The sequence below is a fragment of the Talpa europaea genome (genome assembly GCF_964194135.1).
Source record: "Talpa europaea genome assembly, chromosome: X".
NCBI classification, from domain to species: domain Eukaryota; kingdom Metazoa; phylum Chordata; class Mammalia; order Eulipotyphla; family Talpidae; genus Talpa; species Talpa europaea.
The window spans coordinates 71,714,765-71,736,247 of NC_140081.1; the positions used below are offsets into that span (position 1 = coordinate 71,714,765).

At 33.6% G+C, this 21,483-nt stretch overlaps 1 protein-coding gene across 1 annotated transcript in view; it reads left to right on the forward strand.

Moving 5' to 3' along the window:
* Positions 1–359: 359 nt before the first annotated feature.
* Positions 360–21,483, forward strand: part of HTR2C (5-hydroxytryptamine receptor 2C) — a gene marked incomplete at both ends in the record, with an annotated part of 77,846 nt that continues 56,722 nt past the window's right edge. Inside the window, 2 exons of the mRNA XM_084258785.1 lie at positions 360–394; positions 3,308–3,621. Coding sequence (XP_084114911.1) covers positions 360–394; positions 3,308–3,621 — 349 coding nt within the window. The remainder of the gene's footprint in view (positions 395–3,307; positions 3,622–21,483) is intronic.

A 21,483-nucleotide genomic window follows, 5' to 3' on the forward strand; every position in this document is an offset into this window, starting at 1 on the left:
TACTAAAACACTGATAATAAGTTGTTTGTGCTTTAACAGAGGAATTTTAAAATTCCATACAAATAAAAGTGTGTACAAGAAATTTTAGAAAAACTCTGATCATTGTACAATGGTTAACAAATGAAAACTCCTTTATCACTTTTATAATATACATACTTGCCTGTTTGTTCAATTTATTATCTAGTGTTTATCACCTAAGGAGTGTACTTAAGTTTATTTTATTGATTGTTATGCATGTTATTTGGGCTTTTAACTAATTTTCTTTTTCTTTTTTTCTTTCCCCAGAAAGGATGGCATTATGATTATAATCTGCTAATTTTACCAATTTTAAACTTTGGTTGCTTAAGACTGAAGCAATCATGGTGAACCTGAGGAAAGCGGTGCATTCGTTCCTGTAAGGATGCTATTATTATTTTTATAAAGATAAATTATATATGATAGCTTTTAAATGTTAGACTTTAATATATGATCATTTGGCTATATTTTCCTCAATATAAATAAATGACTATATCCTGTGAGGCTTAATATTGCAGATGTTTCATATTCAAAAAACAATCTATGGGAAAATATAATAGTTTGGACTCCAATTAAACACGACTGTGTCTGTATTCAGATGAGATCAGACACGTTCAATGGTATAGCCATGGACTGCTTATGTATTCAAACAAGTAACATGGTAATAATATCCTCACTTCAAAATAATTCCAATGTTCATGGTTGCTTTCTCTATTGTTAAAATGCAGCATTGAGAAAGGCTTTCCCCCTGCCCCCATATGATATGAATAGCCAAGAGAATAAAATGTATTTATAAACCTCTGGTTTTCTGAAGAAAAACTGAGGTCCTAAAAAACATGTGTCAGAGACAAGGATTAGGGGTTGGAGCATGTAGTTGGACAGGGGAGAAAAATGCCATCCTGGAATAGATGTGAGGTAGTGACCCAGTAGTTAAAATCAATAGAGTGTGCTATAAAGGGGATGTATACAGTCTTTAGTTCTGAATAAATATTTTCATAAAATAAAATCAGGACTTAAATTCATGACAAATTTTGAATTCTTGAGTTGGGTTATAACTGCTATAAAATCCCTTTTCTTAATGTTGAAGACATAAAGAAGGTAAGCCCCAACAATTACTGAGAGCCTATTATAACAAACACATGATTTTCAGGACTTTAAATATATCATTTGATTTTCACAACCATCACATGATAGTGGTCACCCTGGTTGTACAGATGAGGGACTAATGTTCTGAGAGGTTAAGTGACTGGTCAAAAAATCATGGAGGTCATGTAGACAGGACATTGACAATGTGCATCAAACACAACAAATACAGAGATAATCTAAATTGAGAACATAACTTGCTTCTATTCAAGCCATTATTTCAATAATTTTTACTCATATTAATCATAAATTATGGTATAGATTCTTTGAATTGTGTAATACTTTAGCTTATTTTTTATGTGCCAGGAAAAAAATACATTCGGCATTCGAAATAATTTAGTGATTACTTCTCCTGATTTGATAAACATTACTATGCATGTGTCCCCCCTCTCTATGTTGCTGAGAATATTGGGTAGCTTTGAGTAATGAGAAAGTTATTTTAAACTAATATCTGAAGTATTAGTTTTCTATCCCTTATAGAATGAAAAAGTCAAAACACTTTCATGATTTCTTTACTATCTTAAAAGACTGAAGTATATTAAGAGACTTTTTTTTAAACATACTAGAAAATTATACAATATCTATACTTATGTTTAATACCAATAATTCTTCAGGCTAAGTACTCTAGTTTGGGTAGAAAAAACAAATTGTTAATATAAAATTTTATAGATATATGATTATGATTATCATATTTTTTTATTTTGTGTAAATTTCTCTGATGATTGGAAATAATAATTGGATTAATCAAACCACAAATGTATTTTCCTCATATAGAGATAATATTTCTAGTTTAGATAACAAGTGAATGAAAATGAACTAAAAACATTTACATGGAGAACGCATCACTTCTAGATATTGTAATATCATGTGTTCCATTTTCCCACTAACAGAAATAATCCTACTTCAATTCTCTTGCATGGAAAATTATATAGCACATCTTGTACCAGTAGAAGAAATTTTCTCTTCTATCAATAATATCAGGCTTTAACAATCATTACATATAGTGTAGTTGCTGCTTAATATTCATTTGAAAACTATTACTGAACATAGAATACACGTAAAAGAGTCAAAGTTAATAATCTTTATTTTTAAACAGGAAATATTGCATATGCTTGTCTATTTTATTAAGGAAAGTAAATGCTAGTTTTACCAGATACTTTACAATTTACATTTTGAGTGGACACTAAATATATGTAACTTAAATAAATTACTATAAACACATGTGGAATTAATACGGAATGTGCAAAATATAGCTACTTCAGTCTCTCTGACATTCCTAATAGTATGATCTACCAAAATAACATTGTGAAAATGCACATTTTAAATGATTTAAGAGATTTGGTTTCCAGCATAGGAATTATCAGCACAAATCATTTTCTAACCTAGAACAGGGTCCAGAAAAATAGGGATAGAAATTGAGAAGGTAGAAGAAAAGTCTATAGCACAAGACTTTGAGAAACTTATGGCCCAGTACATACAAGTTCACTCTGCAACTGTGAGAGGAGTTATATAAAGAAATGAATATGTGCTATTAACAAAAGCCACTGTGCCTCTTCCAGAATTTTGCCTAAGGTCAGTCTGATGGCAATTTTCTTCTTCTTGATCCAACTTTCTCGTCAGAGTTCTGGATATATTAAAAAAAAAAAACCTTTTGTTCTGTTGTTAGTTATCTCAGAGACTAGAAGAATGTAATACTTTAAAAATATAAGGAGTAGGCCATTACAGCAATCAAACAACAGTGGTTTCAAATTTTTTGTGAAGAGTAGAAGTTTAAAACACAGGTTTTTGGAATCAGTGAGACCGAGGTACAGATCCTACCTCTGTTGCTTATTACATGGATTGTCTTGAGAAAGTTATTTAACATCTTAGAACCTCAGTGTTCTCTTCTACGTAATGTATAAAAATCAGTCCTGACCTCATAAGGTTGTTGTGGGAGTTCAAAGACAATTATATATTTTACTCTGCTAAGTGCTTAACTCATAAGCCCTCAATAAAAGTTGGTATTCTCTGGACAGAAAGAAAACATAGTAGGACTTAATTAGGAGAGTAGAAAAGATGATGATGATGATGATGATGATGGAAGAAAAAGCAATTGTTAGGCATACACAATGTATTGTGTACCTGATTATTTTTTTTTCTTATTTTTCAGTGTGCACCTAATTGGCCTATTGGTTTGGCAATGCGATATTTCTATAAGCCCAGTTGCAGCTATAGTAACTGACATTTTCAATACCTCCGATGGTGGACGCTTCAAATTCCCAGACGGGGTACAAAATTGGCCAGCACTTTCAATTGTCATCATAATAATTTTGACAATAGGTGGCAACATTCTCGTTATCATGGCAGTAAGCATGGAAAAGAAACTGCACAATGCCACCAACTATTTCTTAATGTCCCTAGCTATTGCTGATATGCTAGTGGGACTACTTGTCATGCCACTGTCTCTGCTTGCAATTCTATATGGTAAGTACAATTTCATTCAGTTTTTCAATTTCATATTATGTTATAAATTTGTGTCAGATATCATAGTAAACAGTTAATTATTTTACTTGTATAATTTGGAAAACGAAGACAAAAGTCACTGTGTGATGGAAGGAATTAGATATGTATATCATATTTATTAAATATATCAGTAGCATATAGTCTTCAGAAAGAAAACATATATATTAAAATCCCTCATACTCTAATTTTGTACAGTGTTATTTCTAATTAATGACTTATTTTACAATGTGCAGAATAAGACAGAGATAGAATCATATTCCTATCCTGATCCTCCGCACAGCACACATATTTAATGCCCTCTCTTATTTAAAGAAGGAAAAAGTGAATAATCATCTTTAATAAATATATATTTAAGTAATCTTTTCAAACATTTGCAAACAAGTGCTTGGCACACAGTAAACACTCCTTCATGAAGTCTACAATTCACATTTTTACAAGGAGATATGCAATAACAATTTAATTACTAATTATAAAAATCCAAGGTCACATCATTATAAAAATCCAAGCATTAAAATTTGATATGTTGATTTTAGAGTGGTCTTTATTTTTTCTTTTGATATTTTGCGTTCTCTTTATCCTATTCATTTTTGCTTAGGCTTTGATTCTAGATAATATTTATAAGGAACAATCAAAACAAAGATTACTAGGAAGCTGGAGAACACAGTTTGAATTTAATTCCTCATGTATTCACCCTTCTAAGGGGAGAAATAAACTCCTTATTCCCCAGATTGAATAATGGCACTAGACCAGAAGGAATAATACTAAAAGTATATCTAGTTCTCAAATCTTAAAAGAAGATCACTGCATCTAGAAAATAATATCTCGGGGAACTTAATAATTAATTATACTGTTCTAAAAACACAGTAGTAATGGACTATCTTAATAAGATATGTTCTTAGAAAATATGATTTTTTTAATCTTGAGTTTCAATGATGCATTAACCTCCAAGCATAAGTGTTTTTTTACCTGTTCAGGTAGCATTCTACCAGTCTATAGCTTCAAAATTATCTAAGAAAAGGTTTAAGGAATGAATGTGCTTTAGAAGGTGTATTTTGTGTCTATGAACCTATATGGCATCTATTTTTTGTTGTCAGTTGGTCCTTTAGAAAATATATGTGTGGTCAAATAATGGCATTAGCCTAAATCCACATCTTCTGATGTATCTCCTGAACACCACCAAGCAATAAAGAAAAATAAGAACAAATAAAACTACAGGATACTATCACCAAATTTGGAGAATATCCAAATTCCAAATTATCTGCATGTAGAATAATAAATAAAAAAGCACAATGAGCTATTAATTAGGCTCCCACAACATACTGTCCTGTACAATAAAGGAAGTCCAGAAAAAATTGCATGAGAAAGAGAGGAAGAAAGTTCGTAGGAAGCCTAAAATTGATATGAAATCATCTCAAGAAAGAAAGTCTACCCCAAGTGTGAAAATTCTGAAAATGTTTCTGAAAACCCAACCTATACAAAATCACTTCAAAGTGGGTAAGGACTCAATAAAGCAGCCTTGGAATTCTTTATAAGTAGAAAAGGGTAAAAAAGGAAGGAAGAGGTGACTTTGGGAGGGAAATGCATAATGAAAGGAAATGAAGCAAGAGAGGACAGACCCAAAACAGCACTGCCAAAACAGAGAAGTTATCGAATCCATGGTCTATACAGAAAAAATTGAATGTTGTCTGATCTTAATTGTTTGTTGTCTCCTAAAACAAACAAACAAACAAAATCATCATTCTTGAGAAGATTTTAACAGGAAATATAGTCTACAATATACAATATTCAAATTGTCTTTGGATTTCCAGCAATCCAAAATTACTCGAAATGGAAAATACCCTGGACATAAGAAAAGTTATTTTTATGTTTGGAGTATAAGGGAGAATTCAGAACTGGAATATCTTTGGAGACTCTACATATATACAAACATGTATACATATATATTGTTTATCATATATATTGTCTACCTGCCTCTTCTACCATGCATTAGGCTGCTTGTTCTCTTAACAAGTCACTACAAAGTCAAGCAAGTTTCACTGAATAATCTTGGAAAACCAGAACTGTTTTGCTGGACATAGTATCCAATAAGAAAAATTCTTAAAAGAAATGACCATTAACAGATTATCAACCTATAAATTAGCGAGATATTGGCATTAAGACTTAAAGCAGTTGCTTTAGCAATACTCCATGTAGTAATGAGCTGAAATGAATGGAAATATGGAGGTTCTCAGTGGAGTAAAACAAACTGTGAAACAGAAACTACACAAAAATTTGATAATAGTGGTCAAATTCATATGTAAGAAAATTACACCAATTTATTCAAATCAACATACAAAATGCAATGCAACATACAAAATTAAATATCATCATGTATTCGATTCAATGGTAAATATTTTATGCTATCCCAGCTTAATTTATTTTCTTAAAGTCACCGTTCTATAATCTCAGAAAGAAATAAATTCACAATGATAATGAATGTCCAATTTAAAGGTCCCACAGATCAGGAACCAGCTCTCAAATTGATCTACAAATTTGATTCATTTGCTATTAAAATCCCAACAAAGTTTTTTTAGAAATAGAAAAGCTTATTTTAAAATATAGTTTTATATATATTTATATACTTAAAGAAAATATATTTCTTGCCTCTTCCAGCTTCTACTGGCTGCCATTATTCTTTGACTTGTGACTACATCACTCCAATTTGTCTCCATGGTCACATCACCTTCTTCCTTTCTTTATAATATTTTCTTTTACATTTTTTTTTAAAGATACATGTGACTGCATTTAGGCCTCACCCAGGTAATTCAAGTTAATCTCTCCATCTCAACAACTTTAACTCAATTACATCCACAAAGACTCTTTTTATTACCCTATAAGATAATAGTCACAGATTTCAGGGATTAGGATGTGGATATATTTTGGGCCTCCCTGGTGGTGCAAGGGGTTAACTGTTACCTTTGCAAGGTAAAGGTTATTTTCCAGTCTATTACAACTAGTGTCTAGGACATAGAACTCTCTAATCACAACAACAACAAAAAAAAACTATTCATTTAAATCATGAGCAGAAGACCTTAAGAGACATTTCACCATAAAGAACACACAGATGACAAATAAGCACATAATAAGATGTTTCACATCATTAGACATTAGAGAAATGCAAATTAAAACCATAATGAAATATTACTATACAACTATGAGAACAGTAAAAATAAAAAATGTCACATAAATAAATGCTGTCAAGGAGTTTGAGAAACTGAATCGCTCATACATTGTTGATGGGAATAAAAAATTTTATAGATATTTTTTAAAGGTTTATTTATTTAAGCATACAAGAACTGGGGCACAGGCCAGAGGAAAGAGAGGAGGTGTGAGAGGATTCACCAGTGACAGAGTGGGGAACAGAATAGGCAGAATGACTGAAATACACTGCTAAGGGGAGCAGCGAACGAGACAGGAGAGGTCTGCTGTGCCATGGGGGTAGCTCCCTGGCTGGGGATTGAACTCCTGCTATAGTAGACTCAGATAGCTTCATATTGCTGACAGTTAACCCCTTGCACCACCAGGGAGGCCCAAATTTTACAGATAATATAGAAAATATTTTGGCAGTCTCTTAAACACCTAAACAGTCAAATATGATACTATCTAGCAGTTATACTCCTGGGCATTTACTCAGAGAAATGAAGATTTATGTTTTACTTAAACCTGTACATTGAGGTTTATAGCAGCTTTAACTAGCAGCTTTAACAGCTTCAAGCGCTTGACGTAGAAACTGCATTAAAAAACCAAATGTATAGAGGGAGGGAAGAGTACAAGGGACTATGGTGATAGTTCACAGGTGAGGAGGTGGTGGGATTTATGGGGACTACACCTGAGGGGAGAAATTAAATATTGTACAAAAATAAACAATGACATAAAATTTTTTTTTAAAGACTGAATGTTTAAACAAAATGTGATATATCTTTACCATAGACTACTACTAAAAAGAAATGACTGTTGATACACACAATAATCTAGGTGAATCTCCAGGGAATTAGTCTGAGTGAAATATGCCATTCTTGAAAGATCAGAAACTGTATGCTTCCATTTCTAATGCATTTTTTATATGACAAAATTATAGAAATAGAGAAAAGATACTTATTTCCAGCAATAGGAGTATGGGGGAGGGAAGAAGATGTGTTTATAAAAGGCAGAGAGAATGAATTCATGTGGTCATGGAAATGTTTTGTAAGGTAAAGGTACATGCAATCTTTCTGCAGTATTTCTTATAACTACATGTAAATCTGCAATTATCTAAAAATTTGAAAGTTTAATTTGAAAATGTGTGCATAAAGTATATAAGTTTTGACGCATCCTGAGTTATTCTAATCTAGGATCTGGAATCCTCTCTCTCTCAAGGAAAATTGATCCCTCTAGTGAAGAATAATGTGTATAATATTGCTATATATATTAATTCATGTGTAATATTTAAAATATGAAACATAAATTTAAGTGAAGAAAGAGGATATCTATTGTGGGGGCAGGATGGTCACAGGGCAGGTTTTAGGATGCGAGCAGACAAGGAAAGAGAGAGTCCTGGAGCCCTCGGTGGCTTTCTCAGGATTTTATTGAGCTTTTCATGTAGTGCAGCAACCAGGTACATGGCAGGCAGGGGTGCCAGGGGGCCAGGAGTCAGGAGGCCTCCAAGCCCAGGGCAAGTCTTCACTCTAGGCTTCTCCAGCTTCTTTCTCCCCTTCTCTCTCCTGCCTCTTCTGCTGCTTCTCTCCTCTTGCTTCTGTTTCTTTTGGTGACTACCTCTCAATACTCCTCCCTTGGCCCACAGAAGTAAACGAGACTGTTGGCAACAATGTAACAACTGCAGGTGCCCCATCAGGCAGGGCAATCCTATGCTGGGAGGGCAGAAAAGCCTGAAAACCATTTACCCTACATCTATATACAAAATTGCTGCTATTTTAGAAATTATATGGTTTGGTGAGTACAATGTTTACAACTAAGGTCACAAAAAATTTGAAAACAGTTGGACCAAAGTGTCCTTGGAATCATTCCATTCTAATTTAATACAGGTTTCTATTAAGTCATAAAATGCAAACCTTTTTTCCCTCAATAATATTCCACAGTCAGATTCCTACAATACCACTAACCCCAAATCAATATTTTAATGTCAACTCAGATATTTTCAGTACAGTTTTTTTCTAGCCCTCATTTTATTCATAGATTCATAATTATAACCAAAAAAAGAAAGCCCAGGAGAACCACAAAATGTATAAAGTTGAGATGCTATGTGCCTGCAAACACATCTTGACATTCCATGGTGATGATACTCAAAGAAATCACCTAATAAAAGTAAAATTTCTCAATATTTGTATTTCCACCAGCAGAAATTTTTTTCTCACCTGCTTAAAATTACTAGTACATTGGTATCAAACAGTTAAAATGTGTCATCAGAAATTTGCTAGCCAACTTATATTCTGCAATTTCAATTAACAATCACAATTTCATTATGTAATAGGAAACTACCCAACCTACACATTTCTATTAGAAAACCAATCACCCTTGCCCTCCTTATTCCTGTCAGCAAGTTTGTCAGAAAGATTCCTGCTTGGGGGTAGATATATGATCCCAATAAAACCTTAGAAAACACAAACACGAGAATTATTAACATTTGCCTAGTCAGGATTATATGATCTTCTGTCTCTTTTGCCTGAGGATTATATTTGCTTTGCAAAAGTTTAATAATAATGATCAAACTCATATGTAAGCAAATTATACAAATTTATTCAAATCAGCACACAAAGTACAATACAACATACAAATTTGAATATCATTTATTCTATTCAATGGCAAATATATTATGCTATCACAGCTTATTTTAGCTTTCTTAAAGTTCTTTAGCCAAAATAAGCTTTGTTAAAGTCACTGCTCTATAGTCTCACAAAGAAATAAATTCAAAAGGATAATGAATATCAAATTTAAAGGTGTTTTGTTTTTTAAATTCAAGTCTCTGTAAGATCTTTCCAAAATGCACCTTTTCCCTGAAATTTTCAAATACACAAATGATTCCCCATCATATATAATCATTTTTCAACAAACAGAAGAAACTGAATTTTTATCAGAACATATTCATACTCAGTTAACAAGCAAATCAAAAATGGAGGGAAAAAATCATTCAAATCAAAATCAATACTGATATATAAGCTTTACATTCAGACACAGATATTTGGATTTATTTACCCATATTACACACCCACAAATATCTATTGAATCTTCTGTTTGAATAATTTTCCCTCTTCTTCTGCCTGAAATGGACAATATCATCTTATATAGAACTATATTAAAGAAGCAAGATTAATAATTTTTAGCATTCATATATAATAGTGACAATTTTCTCCCATGTTCTTGCACACACGAAAAAGTATTTCTTTGTGTGATCCATTTCATACCCTCACATCTCTGCTCCAACTTGCTCATAAATAACTCTCATATTTAAAAAAATAATTTTTTTCACAAAGTTAGTTTCCATTTTTACATGGGAGGAACAAAATTACTCATGTTCAGGTTTACAGAAACTTATCACTTCCAAATTTGAAGTCAGTTCCCAACTTCCTAGTGCCTACAATTCAAGCTAAATTTTCCCTTGTTCTGATATTCCTAGGACTTAAACAGTTGGACACCATTTTCCAGATTTGTTGTCTTGATTCTTAACCTTTTCCCACCTTGAAAAACAAATACATTTCCTATTTTATCCTTACTCCTTTTATGAGCTAGAACAGAGCGAGGCCATTATTATTCAGAGGAAATATTTTCAGCTCTTGAAAGTTACACAACTCGGGCCTCCCTGATGACTAAAGGGGTTAAGTCTCAGGGCTATGAAGCTGTCTGCAGCCACTGCAGCAAGAGTTCAATCCCCAGGCAGGGAGGTGACCTACATGGTGCAGCAGACCTCTCCTGTCTCGCCTGCTGCTCCCCTCGGCACTGTATTTCAGTGGATCTGCCTGTTCTGTTCCCCACTCTGTCTCTGGTGAATCCACTCATCCCACCCTCCCTCACCTCTGTCCTACACCCCAGCTTTTATATGCATAAAAAAAAATAAATCTTTAAAAAAGTTATACAACTTATATACAACCACCTTAAATGGATTAAAACAAGTAGACATCAATTATCTTTCTAAATATGACTAGTTGTAATAATTACCTAAACAAATAATTTGGAACCTTGAGAAGGTAAGTGTATTGGGTGTTTGGTCTTTCTGTTCACTTGAGTCAGGAAATCTATTATTCAAAAATAAAGTATGGTAGCTAATATTCCGATGAAAGTTATGAGATGGTTAGTTGTTACCAAAATCTCTTATATGATTACATACATACAAAAAAATTGAGCAACTTTAAATATGTTAATGGAAATTTGGAAGAATTTGGAACTGGACTTATAACTAAAATATTTGACTAGTTACTCTATGAGGCACTAGACTACACTCATCAACATATTTTCTCATTCATAATAAATATAATTAATTGAGAACATACTACTTGTCAAACATTCTCCAAAGACTTTTGTATAAAATACCTCATTTAGTTCTCCAAAAATGATAACTTTGATTATTTTTTTCAATTTGAAAGATGAAGAAATTAATGTTTAAAGAAGTTAAGTAATAGTTAAGGCTTCAGAATTTGCCAGTGGCATAACTGATTATTCAACACAGTCCTAGCAAACACCAAAGCCTTCATTCATGTTGCATGTCACATAGAACATTCCTTCCTCTTAAGAATGCCTTTGATCACACATGCTTAGGTGATGGGTGCATTATGGGAACAACACTTGAAGGGCAGGGTCGCCTAGTCTCCCAAAAGAAAGAATATTTAAAAAATAGATTTAAAAAAAGGCAGAGCTACGAAATTAGCCACCTCACCCCTACAAAAGTATTACATTGTGTGTGTGTGCATGTGTGTGTTTGTGTTTGAGAGCACACATGTATATATGGTGATAAATGCTTGCTTCTTGGAGTATATTCCATTAAAGGGGACTATATGTTTTAGGCTGTCTTCCTCTATTTTAAAATTTTTTCCTTTTTTTGAAGAATGCCATAAACTGTAGCTCCCTTTTATTACATACTTTTATCTTATAATAAAGGATAAATATTTTCTAAACTAGGCACCAAAAATACATTTGGAAGACAGTGTTTGGAAACATCTAGAAAATACAGACCTATCCTTATTTTTCACACTGTTATTTCTGGGGATTTTTGTGGATTCCATTAAAAGTCATTCACTGGAGTTTATATTGTCCTAAATATTCTGGAATACATACAGTTCATAGAAATAAGTATGTGAGGGTCTCCCCAGTGGCGCAGCGATTGAGCGCTGGGCTGCGAAGCTACCTGCAGCCTCTGCAGCACCGCTTCAATCCCTGCTGGCCTCGGAGCAACCCACATGGCGAGCAGACCTCTCCTGTCTCACCCACTGCTCCCCTCAGCAGTGTATTTCATCAGTTTGCCTGTTCTGCTCTCTGCTCTGGCTCTGGTGAATTCTCTCAACCTCCCGCACTTCTGACTGTACCCCAGTGCTTGTATAAATAAATAAATAAATCTAAAAAAAAGAAAAAATGTTTTTTTTTTTAAAAATAAGCATGTGATATACAGAATCACACTTTGAGTTGGTTAACAAATAGCAGAAAGACAATATCCTCACACCTGTAAAATATCTCTGAATTCTGTATATGTAGAGCTTATTCTCAAAATTGAAAATGTTTTTCTCATTTGTTGTAAAGGTGGCACCACATTGCTAGATAAATGATATATTAAGTTCTAGGACATTGATACTTATTACTCACATAAGCCAAAGGTCATGAACCGGTAGCCCTTTATTTGATTTCTGCCTATAAATGAGTTCTCTTTTAACCTAGTCAATGATTTTGAAACATTGTAAATTGAGTAACTTTTATTTAATTTGTAGGTGCATCCAACTACCAGTAGTTGGAATGCTCACTGGTATTACCTACCTGGTCCCTAAAAGCATTTAAGTTTGTAACAACCTCACAGCTTGTGGGCACAAAAGAAATGACCTTGATACAAATACCCTAAATTCGCTGACTTTGTATCCCAAAGAGCTAACAAAGGTACTCCCTAGAAAAACACACACCTTCCCTACAAGTACTTCTACAAGGCCCCATGTGTTGTCTCACATGTGATCAGGAATAAATTAATTTGTATCATGCACTGCTACAACTGTTCGAGCTTTCATCAAGCACATCTGTATCCACCATTACCTGCCACCATTCTTTGTATGCTGGTCATCCATCATCTCCCACTGGGCATCCACCATCTGCCCCTGGGTATCCATCATTATTTGCTGGGCATCTGCTGAGTACCGCCATGTCTGTTGGGCATCCACAATCTTCCACCAGGCATTGTGGTCTCTGCTGATGTTCTGCCATTTCACCACCAGCGCCTTCCATGAGAATGCTGCTACCTGTCTTGGGTGCTGTCACCTGATGCCGCCAAATCTACAAACTCTCAAGATACTACATGTTGCTGCATTTGCTTCAATCTTCATTGTACATAGTGTTCCTTGCAAAAATTAAGAATATGTCCCTTCATAACTGTAGAGAGCTTTGTTATCAAAAAAAAAAAAAGCAATGCTTATATCTGTTCCCTTCACAAAAACCCTTCAAAACAGTTTCCATATTCCTTTGTTTTTCTCAATGTATTATTTCCCTAAGACTAACACATTCTGGAGGGCTGATGTAGAGTCTATTTATTAATGTCTTAACTCCTATCCTCAGGCATCCACACTAAAACTCCCCTCCGAAAAGGTAATCAATGACTTTGTCTTATATTCATGCTTATAATTAGCATTTACCCCATATCTGACTTTTTAATTCAAAGTAAATAATCCTTTTTTCTTGCCAATCAATTCATGAGACTAGATACTTGGGATGCCCAGTCCCACACATCTAGACTTGGGAATCATTACTATTTTGTTCAAATATCTTCTCCCAATATTCTTTTTCCCTTTTCCAATACATACAATCATTTCACTGAAGGCTTTTACAAAACCTAGGTTAAAAAATTATTTATCAGTTTCAAGTTCAAGTGTAAAAAGAGATATTGATACTATATTCCTTTACTTACTGTAAAGGAAATTACAGTGACATATGCTGAAAAATACAGTCTTAATTTTTGTTCTTATTTCTAGTCTTCTATCACTAATTGTTCTTTGCACTTTCTTTTCACACTTTCTTAAAAATATACAACCTTTACAGATTAATAACTGCTTTGACTCTCTAATAAATCAAGAAATAAATGCATGATTAATTTTAGTTAACATCCCAGTTATGCATTCAAAGGTCATTTCACTACAGACAAATCAGCAGCGTTATCTAATCTAAATAACAGCTAACATCTAATCTAACGCCTGTTCAGTGCCAGATCCTTATGGCAAAGAAGGTGATTATAACAAATGACTAGAATAGCTAACATAATTGAGCACTGTATGGGAGAGAAAACTTTTTGTTCTATTCTCTTGTGTTTGATGACTGGGATCCTGCAAATTAAATTGACAAAAGACAGATTAGCAGGAAAAATTATTATTAAAAGAAGTGCATTATTACTTATGCATACATAGGTCTTCACAGAGAAGAAGGAACTATTAAACTGGTGATAAGACAAAGGAAAAGTGGTTTGGACTTCTAGGGGTGATAAACTGTGGGAAAGTAAATATGTGGGAAACTAATAGAGGATAAAGATCATTTAAATAAGGTTTCTTATGCAGACTCCACCTCATGTAGCCTCAGGAGTGGTAAGTGTATCTCCAGTAAATAAGAATTATTCTCTTCTTTCTGGTGGGGGCAGAGGAGCACAGCTTCTCAAAGGGAAATTTGTAACCTGCCCGTAGGCAAAAAAAAAGGGGGAGTGGAGACCTTTTTCTGTATCTGCTGTTTCTCAATTGCCTTCAGCTCAAAATAATACTTATGCTAAAGTGGCTTATTTTGGGATGGCTTACTATGATTCCCTTCAGCACTTTCTGTGTCTATCACTTCATTTAATCCCCAAAACTTACATACAGGAGAATTTTATATTTTCCCCACTTTACAAATGTGGAAAACTGAAGCACATGATTTTACTGGAGTTTAGCATTTCAGGAGGCTAATGTCCATTCTCACCTAGATCATTGATATTAAGGACCCAATTTTCCCAGATGGTCAGTATTTCTACCACTGTCCATGGAAATATAGAACATGCTGTGTTCCTGACAACGTAAACCAAATGTTGATTCTTGCTTCCTGTCTTGGTATGGCTTGAGAGGCACAGAGTGGCTTAATTAAGAAAATATCTCATTTACATATATACAAGAGTAATATTTCCAACCCCTAGAATAGTAATAATAACTAATATTTAATATATACTTATTAGTTCTAATACATGGTCCTAACTGATAGATGCTCTTTCAGAACCATAACTTTGCTGAAAGTAATTTCATTTCAGTATATTTTTCAGAATCTATTAACAACCCCCTAGGATACAGAATTTGAAGATCCAGGTATCAATGCTTTGTTTGTGTGTGATAAGAAAGTTGAAAAAGAAAAAGTGGGGAAGGCATGGTATATCTTGAAATGTTGAAAAATTGTCATGTTCATGTGGCACCGAAAGGTGAAAGCAAGATAAATGGTAAAAGATACAGAAAGAAGGAGAATATAGTTCTCCTTACTTTCCTTAAATTACTCAGAAGACATTTTATTGATATTTTTGTTGCCATCTAAGTGAACATAAAAGAAAATTTGCTTAGAGTGAATGGACTATATATCCATAACCCTCAGTCTTAATCATCATGATATTAATATCAAATAGCAGCAATCCAATCTTGAAAATCCTTCATATGCTAACAAGTCTTGTAGAACTATGAATCTTAATTGTTCTCACTTTTCTCCATACACTGCTGTTATAGTGCTTGAACTGTGTATTAGCAGGTCCTCAAACTAATTGTTTAAAGTTGATTTCTTTTTCCTCCTTAGACAAATGTCTGCATTTCATGAGAACTGAAATTTGGTTTGAGTTCCAAATAAAATATACCAAAAATCTAAAATTCTTGCACTCTAATTTTTCCGCATTCAAAATATAGCAAAGGCAAGCTCTTCACCCATTGTTCACATAGCACTGATTCCAAAAAATATACTTCATGAATTATTTTTCTATGACTTGATGTCATTGTTTCATTGAAATGAGAATATCAACAAGACAATCAAGATTGCATGAAATTTTTTTCACTGTAGTTTTTCTCACTGAGAAATATTTTATAAAATAGTTAATAGAATCAGAATTTTAATTACCAGCCTATTTCTCTCCACTTTATTATAATTATATTTAAGACATAGTTGAGGGTCTTTATGGACCTAAGGTCAATTGCCAATTACATCCAAGCTATTGTAGATTCTTGGTTGCTGTTTTCTATGTAACTGAAGAGTACAGCATCTATGTAATTTAAACATATTGAGAACAAAGCAGGAAGGGAAGTGGTCTGAATTGGTATTTAGAATACAAGTAGGATAGCTAAGTTAAGCAATCCTCTGTAGAGCAAAGGCTTTACTTATTTTATATCAAAATCATATTTGGAAACCAAAAGAATTATACTAGCTACAAAAAGACATGTTTTTCCTCAAAATTATCTAGGAAAATGAAATGAAATTATGTAAGGAAGGAAAAGAAAAGCATTTCCTTTTTAAGTACTTATTCATTTTTTTTTTATACTTTAGCCCTAACTCTGACACTCTCAGAGGAGAAAGGTAAATACATATTATTTAAAGTAATAGTTGAAGCCAACTTTCATCTATTTAATTTCAAATGAAAAATATATTCAAAATAAGACATAAACAATGAAAAGTAAATTCTTATGTTCTTTGCAGTAAATTTCTTATTATAAGAGAGAGCAAAATCTTTCATTTTTAATTCCTCAAAAATGGAAGATTATAAGCTTTATATGTACATTACTTTCAGCAGTGGGTGGCACATATAAACCATTGTAATCAAACCCTGTATTCTTTAAAAAGGCAATGAAGATAGGAAGTAAAGAAACTGTTTCTATTAAGCATTGTAATTTATTTTGTTTACTTACCAATAAAAAATTGTTTACTAGAAAATTATATAAAAACTAAATAATAATGTTAATCATATAAATAATGTTAGTCATTTAATGTTTGAATTTTGAGACTCTCATGTCTTTAGCACCAATTCTAGATAAGATGTTGAGGGATTTTATTTTTGCTTGTTTATAATTTTTTATTGAAGTAACATTGCATTATAACTTTATATGTTTTAAGTGTGCATCATTATAAATCAATAACTATATACTAAAGGTCACCACTAAAAGTCCATTTCTTTCCTTCAGCATACAACTGACCCTTTTTACTCTATTTGCCCACTCCTTAAGATACTGTATTTTAATTATTAATAGATCTATTGATCAAATAACTCTTAAGTAATGCCATATTAGTATTGTGACTTTGGCTACTATTGTATACCAATCATGCTAAGCATTTTGACATTTATTATATAAGTTAACAGCTACTTTACATGTTTGCCAATATTAAAGGCTGAAAGTAAAGATGTTTCGTTAACTATAAATAACTGTATAATTCTAAGATGTTATTTTTAGTATTATTGAACCAGGCCTCTATCTATAATTAAAAAGACATTATGCTTCTATAAATATAAACTATATATTTCCACATCTACCAATAAAAATGCTCTGGAAGTATTTTCTTGGTTATAATATAGCAGAATGTAAAATAATATTATGTAATAATTTTATCAAGTTAAATATGATGGTGAGCCATCTAAAGAATATTAGAATGCTTTGATTTTAGTATATTAACAAAGTTGGCCATTCATCAATATCTAACGCCAGAAAATTTTTATTCCCTCAAAAAGAAACCTCATGCAAATTAGTAGTTACTCCCTTTAACATGCTTTTTTTTTTTTTTTTTTTTTTTGAGGTAACATTGGTTTTCAACACTGGAAACAATTCTTAGAGAAGTGCAGGACCACACCTCTTTAGAACATGTTACCATGCCACACCCACCAAAACACCTATTGTCCTCTACACAGTCCACTGGACACCTTCCCTACTTTGCCCTCAACATTCTCCCTAACTCTGATAGCCTCATTCTACAGTCTGGTTTCTAGGTTTTTGTTATAATGGTTTGGTTTTTCTGACACTTTGTTTAGTTTTATCTTTATTCTACATGTAAGTGAAACCATCCATATTTGTCTTAAAGCAATCTCATTAATATTAAATGTCATAATATAGAAAAAGTTTGTACCCATATAATTCAATTTCTTCCTCTTCCTTTATCCCTTCAGTGTCATGCAAATCACATCTTTCTGCATTACAGCACATCAATATAGTTTTGCAGTTATTGATTTTATAATTTAGGGAAACCACTTAGGGAAGTGTTTTCATTCTTGTGGATTCAAAGTACCATGTAGCCTTTTATTTCCGCTCCTCATTTTGTAAATGAAGAAAAGGAGACTTCATCTACATTAACAGTTACTGGTAAAACTGAAAACAGACTCTAAGGCTTCAGTGCTTTTTCTACTATCCCTTAGTATTAACAAAAGGAAAAACAATGTAAAAATGCAGAATACAGAATAATTCACAAATAAAAATGACAAGATGATCAGAGTCTGGCATCACAAAGGAAACCCAAATTATTTTATTGGTGGTTTGCCCAAGAACTTGGACATTCCTTCTTCTTCAGTTTTCCTCAATAATCAGTACTTCCTACAGTTGTTATTCCCAGATTTTGCTTCTTCATTTGCAATCCAGGTTAAAGGGGAATTGGTAGCCATAATTGGACAATATCTTTAAAGATGGAAAATGGCTATTTGTAAGCTAGAAGTTAAAGTGATTTCCCCAGAGCCCATAAACATGTGTAAGTCTCTCATCTGCAATTAAAGTACATCCTTGACTTTCTGTCTCCTTCTAGTATGTGTTCCTTCTCTTGAGGATCAGAAGCAAGCTTCTTTTACATGATTTCATAAAAAGAAAATTTAATTTGTATACTTTGTTTGGGTTCAAATTTAAATAAGGCAATTTGTTTAGATACTAATTTGAGTTAACTGGGAAAAGTGAACACAGACTGGGTAGAAAATGATATTAAATAACCATTTTAATTTTATTCTGTGGGATCATGTTCCCATGGTGTATTAAAGTGTCATCATTGATGCATAAAGAAATATTTGTAAGGACAAGGCATTCAGAATGACAGTATGAGGGCATTGGTGAATCCTCTTTCCTGTAAGAACAGTAAATAGGGCCTCCTCTGGTGGCGCAGGTGGTTGAGCACCACACTACGAAGCTGTCCACAGCCTCTGCAGTGCCGGTTCGATCCTAGACCGCCAGCAAGGGTCCCACTTGGTGCAGCAGACCTCTCCTGTTGCGCCCGCTGCTCCCCTCAGCAGTGTATTTCGTCAGTCCACCTGTTCTGTTCCTTGCTCTGTCTCTGGTGAATCCTCTCACCCTCCAACACATCTGGCCTGTACCCCAGTTCTTGTATAAAATAAATAAATAAATCTTAAAAATAAAAGTAAATATAGTTGTAAAACTATAAACTTTAACCACTTCAGAATTTTGGAGATTTACCAAAACCATAGAACTCTCTTAAATGATAGTCATTGAAAATAACCTCTTGTTCTTTGGTAAAAGCAGTGGCATCTGTGCTGTTTTCACTTGAGGCTACTCCCATTTTCTTGCTACCCCAGCAATGGAGCACTGTAACCATGGAAAGCCAGCAGCCCCTTTTGTGGGGCTTGATTTGTTTTGGAGTGTCATATAAAGCTCCATGTCCATATCACTGCAAATATTGTAAAAACAGTTTCCTTGAAATACCTTATTCCCAGGGTATTGTGGCTATTTGATATTACTCTGAGTTCAGTTCTTCAGAAAAATTTCTATCCCTACAGTATTACTGAAAACAATAGTAATAAGTGGGATTCATTAACAATGTAGGATGCTTAAGGCAATGCATGTGGTTAGAACAAACAAGAGCCTGGTTAAACATTTGTAAAGAATACCTGGTGATGAGAATAAGACCAATATAGGAGACTTGAAAAATCTCCAACCATATTTCTAGATTGAAAAGACTGCACACGTGACCCAAAAAAAGTCAAAGACCTCAATAACCAGAGATATGTTTTCTCCTGTGTCCTGCAAGTAGGAAATAGCGTTGAATACTTTCTGACAGTATTGAGGTTTTGAACATAAAAATCTCTAATGCAACTTCTTACTCTCAGTAACCAAGATGGAAATGCATAAATTATGCAAAAATGAAAAATGATGTAAAAATACATAAAATATTTTTAAAAATCCTTTAAACTCAAGTGGGATACTTGCTTCACATGGACATTGAGGTCCTAAGCTCATTCAGAATCATATTGCCAACTATTCTGGAAAGCCACTGGCGGTATAGAGTTAAAGACTAGCAGATAGCACTGATGAAAATCTCTCTAGCTCACAGCCTGGTTTTCCTTTATTGAGCCTCAACTTACTTGCATGGGAATTAGAAGCATTAGGTACAAGATGAGATTTTAAAGGTTTATTTAGCAATAACTTCTGGTTTTGGATACAGCATACAAGGTTTCTTGGAACAAAACTACCCAATTTGTGTGTGTGTGTGTGTGTGTGTGTGTGTGAAAGAGAGAGAGAGAGAGAGAGAGAGAGAGAGAGAGAGAGAGAGAGAGAGAGAGCTGAAAAGATAGTAATTATCAGGGCAAAAATTTAGTCAAGGATGGAAAACAGATGTAGACTTAGGACTACAGGACATTTTGTTCTGCAGAATTCGCTAAACAAGGGAATCTGAAAATATTCAGACAAGAACTAAAACAGAAGATCCTCCCCCATTTTAAGCTGGCAACCTAAATGACTATTAATATGTAAGCTAATAAAAAGGTGAACCAGCCTGAACCATACCCTGGCCCCTGGAGTCTGAAAAGTGCCTTGAAATCGAGAGGTGGCAGAAATCTGTCCCTGATCATATTTTACCACTAGCCAGAATTCACAGAATTTGCAGTAGTTCCAAAAGCTCAAGCTTATATTCTTGGAATATAGTGCCCCCATGCATCTATTAAGGAAACGGCAAACAATGAAGCTGAGAAAATGACAAAATTGAACAAATGTTTCACAAAAGAAATCCAGATGGCATACACACACACACATACACACACACATATCTTTACATATATATGTGAAGATGCTCAAACTTATTAGTAATCAGGGAAATTAAATACCAACAAATAATCACTAGATTGGCAAAAATTAGAATAACTATATTTGTGTTAGCAAGCATATAGGAAAACAGGAACTCATGCAATTGTGGTGGGAATACAAATAGATGCAACTAATTTAAAAAACAATTTTAACATTCCGTAACAATATTCAGTAAGTGTGTAGGCTATGATTCAGAAGTTCCATAGCTGGGTATACAGTGTAGGGAAAGCCTTACTCTTGAGCTCCAAGGTACAAGAAAAAGAATTATTTGTGGCACTATTGCTTCTAATTACCCCAAAGTGAAAACAACTAAGTCATAAAAAACAGCGGATCCATAGGATGCTGCCTTTAGCAATACAACCAAATAGTACACAGGCGAGGAAGCTGAAGCACAGAGAAGTGAAATTATTTACCCAAAATTGCAGAGGTTTTAAGTGACAGAGGTGGGGTTTGCCTCCATACAATCTAACCCTGAAGTCTTTAGCTGCTCTTCTACTCTGCATTTCACAAATTTGTTTCACTGGAATTGAATAACATTAGGTTGAACTGCAGAAAATAGCATTTTTGTAGG